The sequence below is a fragment of the Myripristis murdjan genome, chromosome 7 (genome assembly GCF_902150065.1).
Source record: "Myripristis murdjan chromosome 7, fMyrMur1.1, whole genome shotgun sequence".
Lineage (NCBI taxonomy): Eukaryota > Metazoa > Chordata > Actinopteri > Holocentriformes > Holocentridae > Myripristis > Myripristis murdjan.
In genome coordinates this window covers 27,830,291-27,839,753 of record NC_043986.1, presented here as the reverse complement: position 1 = coordinate 27,839,753, position 9,463 = coordinate 27,830,291, and the positions used below count along the sequence as shown (strand labels likewise).

At 40.3% G+C, this 9,463-nt stretch overlaps 1 protein-coding gene across 1 annotated transcript; it reads right to left on the bottom strand.

Annotated features, from left to right (window-relative positions):
- Positions 1-2,025: 2,025 nt before the first annotated feature.
- Positions 2,026-9,109, bottom strand: fkbp1ab (FKBP prolyl isomerase 1Ab). Its single transcript, XM_030056126.1, has 5 exons — positions 8,962-9,109; positions 8,767-8,814; positions 5,516-5,628; positions 4,793-4,963; positions 2,026-3,578 (listed from the first exon to the last, which is right to left on the bottom strand). The coding sequence occupies exons 1-4, from the start codon at positions 8,996-8,998 to the stop codon at positions 4,835-4,837; spliced, it is 327 nt and encodes a 108-aa protein (XP_029911986.1). The 5' UTR covers positions 8,999-9,109; the 3' UTR covers positions 2,026-3,578; positions 4,793-4,834.
- Positions 9,110-9,463: the final 354 nt, after the last annotated feature.

Genomic DNA, 9,463 nt, shown 5'->3' with positions numbered 1-9,463 from the left:
CATTGAATCCACAAGAGTCTGAGCTTTCCAGTCAAACCCAATTGATGCAACTTCAAGGCTGTTTAGGCCTCAGTCTGCACAAATACACCATTTTACTATAGGCAAAAATAACACATTTGTACTGCATGCAAAAGAAAGTGCATGGTTTGTGCCCCAAAACTGCATGGGATCAGCATAAGGTGGGCATGTCTGCAAAGGGGAGACCCCTGGGTGCCCTTAGAACCCATACCAATTTTAGGGGTTGATAATTTCACTGATTACCAATATGGCAGATACAGTACATTTTTGAGCTTTTTTTTTTTTTTTTTTTTGCACCATTTTGACTATGCAAAAGCTGAGAAGGCTCAGAGGGCTGCTTTCTATAACAAGTAACTTTATGAAAGAATACTCAGTTTTATTATACACTGTCAGTCAATTCTAGAAATGAACACTGAGAAACTAAAGAATAAACGGCATGTCAAACGTCGGTGCTGTATTCTGGGAATCTCATAATTTATGCCCCTAACCGGTACTCTAATTAATTATTCTTCATACTTGAGTCTCATGCAGGCTGAGTAGGTTGCAGATGTAGAGCTAGGGCTAGTAGACCTGCTACACCACACTACACGCACATCTTATGTTGCTCAGCTGTTTCACCTCTGGACCTGGACGCACAAAAATCTCACTGCTGATCTCATGTGAGAGTCCTCAAGAGATCACATGAATACTTACCCTCGTGGAATCCTAAATCCCTGCTTTAAATTGTGCAGCTCTGACTTATAATGAAAGTTGTCTTTGTTTTTTTGTTTTTTGTTTTTTTGTGACCAGTTTATTGTTTTTTTCTTTTTTCCCATTTGCTTCCATTATAGAAGAGACATTAGGCTACATAACATCAAGTAATTGCAATTTTGTGTTGACATTGCATAACACATCTAAATGTATTCACTAAGGTAATCAAATATGCATTAAATGTGCAAACATTTGCATACACATACAGAGATGGAGTGAAATACCAAAATAAATGACGTGAGTAAAACAAAAAAAAGGAAGTGTACACAGAAGCCAAGATAAACACATTAGTGTGTTCTGACCTGTGCAAACAAAAAAAAAAAAAATTGCAATCAATTCAATATAATTTTACAACCTCCATTTAAACTTCCAATGATCCAGATTAACTTTAGATTCTAACTTTCCCTGCATCCTCCCATCCATCTTCTGACCCCATCCCACCTCTACCCAGCTGAGTTCTTATAGTTCTTTTAAACTAAAAAAAAAATATAATTAAATCTTATAGTTATTTCTCCGATCTTCTTGTACTCCCTTTTCCCGTCTTTTCGGCTATTATTAACCCTATTTATGTAATGAAAGTTTTAGAGCTGATCATTAAAACTACAAATGTGAAGTTTTCTGTCCCGCCACTGGATCCCATTCATAATATATAACAATACAAAGAGAAAAAACAGTAATAGGTGTTTGTATGTTGTGTATAAACCAGTCCCACTATCAGCTGATTTGCTGTTGTATAATCGGAAAACAAGTTGGGAAATATATGTAATAGGGTGAATTTTTGGAACTTTGCACATACTTATTTTAATTTAATTAACTTATTATTAGTAGTACTAGCATTTTGGAGAGTCCACAACAAAAAGAGACTTATGTTGTGCAAATTGAAAGATTATGGTAACAAAGCTCAACTGAACTGGGGCGACTGATGTGTGTGTGGACCCCAAGAAGACTAGTTGCTACATTGGTGGTGATGAATAGGGATCCAAATAAATAAAATAAATAGAAATTACGTCAAGGGGAAGCCATGCCTGTTAGCATGAGTTCTCCTCAAATCAGTGCAATCAACTGGTGCATTTAATTTGCATGTGACAAAAACTGTCCATATGTTTGGGGTCTTGTAAACCCAGGAGTGTGGTGTATGACATCTTCATGTAATCATTCAAGCAATTAAACAGTTTATGTGAAAGGCAATTATTTTCTCCAGTGTAAGGCACATTTCACAAGTCAGTGTCATATAAATGTCAAATAAATATGCAGACATTTTCCAAAAGCAGGTGGAGAGCACTTTATTGCAACGGCACATTTTAAATGTCTTCATTGGTTTAGCCTGCATACAGTAACGTATCAGCACAGAACTAGACAGTACAGAGATGGACCGCTGCCATGCCAGCTGCTGCTTGGCCAGCATGGAACATCAGCAGCCATGGTCAGTGTCTGACAGCCAGGCCAGCGTATTCCTTGTTTTCATTTAAACTCCATTTAAAACTTTTTTATTTGTGATACAAAACCACTAGGATGCCTGACTGTGTGTCAGAATTGTTTCTACCACAACACAAAGTCCAGTTAGGCAGTGTGGTGTACTTTACTAATGACACTGAAAAAAAAAAAGAACAAAAAACAAATAATAATAATAAAATTAAAAAAAAAAAAAACATTACAGTTATCATCACAGGTTATACAGTGGCTTTGTCGATTCTCAGAGATAGAAAGTTGGCATCTGAAAAATAGATAATGGAAGTTGTTAGACAAAATAAGGTTTGGGGGGAGGTCACAACTCGATTGATTCCTAAACCCCCTTTTTCTAATGTTCAAGCATTTCCCTTTTTTTTTTTTTCTATGAAAGCATAACAAAGTCCAATTGATGTGCATGACCGCAGTTCCTATCTTTGCACTGTTCAACTTGTTTATGGCTTTAAATGGGGTTTAAAGATTTGACTGGATGAAAAGGCAAGAATAAAGCAAGTCAAATGCAAAGCTTTCACCATGTACAGACTAGGGGCTCCAATCAGGCCTAGATCATGCAGACAGGGCGAGGTGTAACCATGTGTCTGGTGACAATACTGAGGCACACATACTGGATTGAACTATCTACAGCTGTGACTGGTTCTCATCTGCATCGATTGCTCCTGTCTAGCTCATACTAAAGTTAACGTAAGGAAAAACAGAGCATCGCTATCTAGAAGGGGTCATTTTATGTATCAAACAAAGTTCCTGTGTTGCATCATTAAGGCCTCCCATGACTTGACATTTCACAACACTTATGCCACTGAATTCAACACTAAGCCCTACTGCTCTAATATAAACTCATTTCACTGTTTCTGATTTTCAGCCGGGAGGCATTTTAGATACAAACATGTGCTTTTCATATTCTTTTGTATATTTTTTTCATTGTTTTCTTTCGCCGTTACTAAAACCAACGCCAGCCCTCTAAAATTACAATACTCGTATGCATTGAATCTTAAGAGATGAATGTCACTGCTAATAGTTCATTGGTATTTTTGTATTACTCATCATAACCATGCACAACTGACATTTCACAAAAACAAAGCAAAGTATAAGTAAAGCACAATTCAAAAGTTCAAGATTAAGAATATGGAGGTTTGTAAGGTTATGGCCCATAGATTTTTTTTTAAGAGGAAGAATATGGTGGAAAAAAATATAGATAACTGAGTCACTGAGACAAAATAACACAAATTTTCATAGTTGGAGAAAACAATGACCATAAACGTAGTGGAACTATTGACTCAAGCCTCTTATAGAATCAAGTGCAGACTCTCCTAGCTTCTCTCCAAGTCACCCAGGTAGGAAGTCACCTGGAAAGACACAATGAGAAGAAAAATGCAGGATTAGGCACAAATAGCAGGACGTCCTGGTGGGCCACAGTGTTCACTTGCTGCAGGGTACAATCATACACCTGCTACTTTGGCACCTCTCGACCTCCTCACTTTCTCCAATTCTATCTGAAGCCGAAGTAGTGCTGGAGTGATATGGGATTTTTGAGATGATACTGATTTTAGAGGGCAAAAATTCACTAATATGGCAGCTGATATAGTGAATTTTTGAGCTGGAGTGAAAATAGACCTTTTCACTGTGGGTTGTGCATATTTTGCTCCAAAATGTCAATGCAAGGTCAAAAAGTCACTTTCTTAAACAACTTACTTTGTCAAAGAACGTACCACATTATTCAACATTACTACACATTCTCAACTAATTCTAGAAATGAACACTGAGAAAATAACAAATACATAAATAGCTAAATAAACATTAGTGCTGCTCAGCTTCATTTAATTGCCGGCCATTTAAAGGAATAAATAAAAAATTGGTCTCACTGCAATGAATTGGCTACTATTGGAGCTAACATCATCACACATGAATACAATGTGGCTCATTGAATCCACAAGAGCCTCAGCTTTCCAGTCAAACCCAGCTTAAGCAGTCTGCACAAATACACCATTTTACAACAGGCGAAAATAACACTTTCATACTGCATGGGATTAGTATAAGGTGGGCCTGTGTGGAAAGCCCATGGGTGCCCACAGAACCCATTTTCATTCAGATATCTGGAGGTCAGAGGTCAAGGGACCCCTTTGAAAATGGCCATGCCAGTTTTTCCCTTGCCAGAATTTAACTTAGTCAGTCTACATACACCGATACAATATGATACTAATATATTTGCAATAGGCTAATATTGGCCAATTGATATGTGAGTAGGGCACTACCAAAAAGATCATATTTTTTCCACTGTTGACAATGTGGACAACCATGTCGTTATGAGGTCAAAAGGTAGAATTTCTCACTTTCCATGAGATTTCAAGCTTAACTGTTGTCACACAACGAGAATGAAATTAGCCAGAATAAGTTCATGAACGGTCAATTTGATGTACAGAGTTCAGCTGATAAACCTTTAGTTCTGCTGAAAACCTGAGGCCCTGGGGTTCTGATGACAGACACAGCCACACTTACATCTGAGCAGTCTTTCTTGGTACCATACACTCTGCAAACTAAAAAAGTAAAACAGATTACTTACATAAAATAAAATAAAATAAAAAAAACGGGCCGTGGATTGGTTTCATTCCAACCTCAGCAGCTCAACGTCGAAAATGAGGGTGGCATTGGGAGGGATGATGCCGGGGTGGCCCTTGTGCCCGTAAGCAAAGTCAGGTGAGCAGGTCAGCTTGGCCCTCTGGCCAACACTCATCTGGAGGACACAGGAGACGAGACACAGACAAAGAAGGAGAGACAGAGAAGCACAAGGGGTCATGTCAGATAGGTAGTCTGCTCTATAAAACACAGCCAATTGGATCTTAATTTGATCTATATTTCAGTTTAATGTGGCGAGCTAAACGCTAAACCGCAGGGGGTCAGTCATCTCACTCGTTAGCGGGGCTTAATTATTTGTTCATCTGATTGCACTGCATCCATGCTTTATTGCAATTACAGAGCTGCATCCATGCCATATAGGCCTGCTGTTGGCAGAGTTAATGGAAACCTTGCTAAGTGTGAAAATTAGATAATGTCAGCTAATGAATGTATTTAAGTCGATGAGCTAACTACATTATAAGCAGCAAGTGCCTTTTCTATCTTGCATTCCAAATTGTTTCTCCTTATGAATCATGGCTGTTGAAGCTTAGTTGCAGAGTTTGTGATATATCTAGGAGTAACGGCACCTGAGCCTATGAGGTTTATAAAAGCAGTATACATTAAAAGGTTGCATAATGGTGTGTAATGTGGCTCAGTGTCTTCAGCCCACCTGCCCTACACCTTCTTCCCAGCCTCGGATCACCTCCTGCTTGCCGATCTTGAACTTGAAGGGCTTGTCCCTGTCGCGGGATGAGTCAAACTTGCGTCCGTCTGTAAGGGAACCTGAGGGGACAGAGATGGTGGCGAGGTGGAGAGACAAAAACAGTTAGAGCAGAGCAGCAGGCAGTGTCCGAACTTCCCACATCCAGCAAGCCACTACCTCTAAATGTCAATACTACAAGAACGGCAATATTACAGGATTAGAAAAAGCCCTGCAGAAATCATTAAATATGTATAGCTCAGTCTGACATATAATGGTATGGAAAATACATCTGATATGCAAAGAGTAACTCTTTGTACTTCTGTGCAGCTACAATCAACCAAGAGAAATTGTACTGATAACATTTAGAGAGACAAAATAATAGGGGAATAACAATTCACTCATTACATAAGTGCATCAATTATGAATTCCAACTGCATTGATCTGCTGAAACAGCCAGGGTTATGCTTCCTGAACCCCGTCCCCAGCAAGTCAGTAAGTGACATTCAAGTTTTTAGGCCGTTCCCTCCTCTAATCAACATCTGGCAATAAGCAGAGTGAATATCTCTGACTTCAGCTTGAGGTGATATGAAATGGATTTAATCAAATCATGCACGATTCTTTATCTGACAAAACACTATCAATTGCAACTTTTTTTGTCAAGACTGTCTTTTAAGAATCCATTGTAAACTGTTTTTTAAATATATCTTAGTCACTGAGTCCAATCATAGATTCAAACTGTGTTCTACAAGCTCGGCATTGAATTGTTCCAAAAAATGTCAAAAAAAAGGCTCTAAAATCGAAACGTTGACAAGTGATTCCAACTGAATCCCGGCTAAGCCAAAGATTCACACCCCTACAAAATAAGCATCGAACACAAATGTATGTGCTGAGCTTGTGTGACAACCATCCACCCTGCTGTGTGTATATTGAGAGCGCAAATGAAGGGATTCCAAGGATCTCCGAAATAGCCGCTGCAGCTGTCTCCAGGCCGGGTGGCTGACAGTCTGGGAAACGCAAGCATCAATCCGCAGAATGGCACCCACTCTCAGCCTATTTATGACAGCGCTATTACTGTTATTAGCACCAATAAGGCTGCGTGTGCGTGTGTGTCCTGCAGTGGTTTGGTGTGCGCTTGTGGTGTAATGTGATGGCACAGTGTGTGTGTGTGTGTGTGTGTGTCTGAAGTCTGATGAGTGTGTGTTTGTAATGTGGGAGGAGGTAATCACTGGTGTGTGCACTGCTGTTGGACACACCAGGGGGGGGCAACTGGCAAGATAAAGACTGTAGACCAAGCAGTGGAGCATCGGCCCTATTCAATGTCCAGTCCTTTTCCAGATGTCTAGATGGCAGCCTAATGGAATTATCTCTGCGAGCTGAAAGGTCCTATTAAAAGTATCAGAGCTCGAGTAGCAATACACTGCACACTGCATTTCCTTTTTTCACAGCCAAACAGCGCAGAAATGTTCAGACAGCTACAGTTTCCGGCAGACAAGCCCTTGCCAAAAGCCAGCCAAATTCATGTTCTGATCTTAATTTGGACATAAAAAGGGCCTGTGTATAATGGAATATCCTGTTTCATGTTGCATTTCAAGGCTACTTCACAGGCTGACAGGAAGGGAGATGGCCCAGAGAGGAAATCCTGCTTTCACCGTGAGAAAAAACAAGTGATGCAGGCTGATCTTTCTCATGCCTAAAACACACTACACTGTGCATAGGCAGGAATCCGGGTATTATTTCAAGTTACATAATCTTAAACGAAAGAGGCTTGAATTACAGGGCCGAGATATGGCTGTCTTACCATGCAAGTAGACGGTCGGACAGCTCTGCCAATTTGAGAACAGCAGCCTAATAAATAGTGCACGGGGATGCAACACCCCCCTGAAGCCAATTTTGTTTGTTTGTTTGTATGTTTTTTTGAACTGGGAAGGAACGTCCTAATACACAAAAATGAAGCTGTGATCCTTTAACAAAACAGGAGCATATAGCAAAAAAACTAAAAGAATATTAAAGAAAAAAAAGCAGATTTTTTGTGCTTTTACTCATGTTTTCTCAGTGTATTTTTTCTCAGTGTACAATACAAATAAACTTGCCTTGCCTACTTACAACATAAAGTCACTATACACCATCATGCATCAGTTTGGAAATATCATTATTATTATTAGGACTATTGCAGAGAAACCATATAGGTGATGCACACATTATTACCACCACATACAGTGCACACTATATACACTTCTATAGGAATAATCCAAGCTTATTATAGTGATTCCATGGGAGATTGAGGAAACCTTCAAGAAGTACTTCACCACTGTTTACTATACACACACAGCAAGTCCCTGCAGGAGCATTAGAGCTATATTCCAGTGATTTGGTCGCTATATTGCGGTGGCCCAGACGGCTTTAATCCGCTCAGCTAAACGCCACCAATCTCCCACCCCCCAAACTCCCAACAAAGACGGGAAAGCGGTGGAAATCAGACGGGATTTAAAACCCCCGTCGCTGTCTAGTCTCTCCGTCCGTCTGTCTGTCTGTCTGTCTGTCTGTCTGTCTGGGGCCCCTGAATGCAATGAACCCTGTGGCGGAATCCGTCTGCCTTTTCTTCATCTTTTTTTTTTTTTTTTTTTTTTTTTTGATTCCACAGACAAATTTACCACATCACCCCGCTGATGCTGACGAGGACTATAATAGACCGCCTGGCCGAGACTGGAGCGCATTATTTTACGCAGTGATAAATCGGGTGCAAAGGACTTTATAGTAGCAACACCTGCGAGTGAATATCGCTTTGCACTGGATGCAAAATTCGATTCTAATGAATGAAAACGTGGTGAAGGTGTTATTTTTCTGAGTGGTGAAAATGCCCCCTATTTCCGCTTGCAAGGAGGGTTTTAATTGTGTTTGTAGTGCATAACATTGGCTTTAAAGTGGCCGTTTCGTTGGCTGCTTTATAGTATGGTAACACTACAGTATCCACGTAACAGAATTGTATTTTCCTGTGATAGTTGTACGGTGCAATTTGTTGGAGGGTCGCTGTTTTTTTTCCGTACGCCTGCAGGAGACAGTGAACCCCCCACAGCAGTCACTTCACTTGTATGCGGCCTTCGTGAGTAGAAATATGAATCAACCACAGAAACATAAATCCGCAGAATTTGGCTGTGCATGCAGAGGGGGATAGAGGCTGGAGCCAGCAGACTACACCAAGTTTCTTATTTCAAACTCACCGACATAATGCACCACGCACGTCTGTCCTTTTTTGGGGAAAGTCCTTCCTGTGGAGGAAGCAAAAAAAGGCGCTTGATACAACGGGCATACGACGTAAGGCGGTGATTTCTGCGGGTGTAATAAATGAGACCGAGCGTCTTTCTCGGCTACAACAAGGCATCAAGCAGAAAGCGTTGCTTTTGCAGTCGTATTACCGTCGCCTGGGGTTATTGTCTCGATTTCCACTCCCATTTTTGTTGTATGTTACAGAGCTGTCCCTCCACCCGGGCAAGACTCTTCCCGCAGTCTGTCTGCTCTTCCACCGGATGTTCTCAGCTCTCTCTCTCTCTCTCTCTCTCTCTCTCTCTCTCTCTCTCTCTCTCTCTCTCTCTGCAGGCACACCAGCGCCAAGCTATCCGCTGATTACAGCAGAACTTCCGCTTATCGCTATCAAAATAAAAGCCGGTTTCATAGTAACCAACCATAGACGCTAACGCGCTTTTTTGTTGTTGTTGTTGTTGTTGGTTATACTCGAGCAAAAACATCTGTTCTATTTCGTTTTTAGTGATTTTTTTTATTGGCACTTCAACATGGTGATATGGGGGTGGTATTACAAATTGCTAGATCAAAATTAAAAAACACTGATAAAGTCAAAGATTCTCATTACATTATCAGCGGAAAAAAACAAAACAAAAAACTAACAACAACTAAACCAAC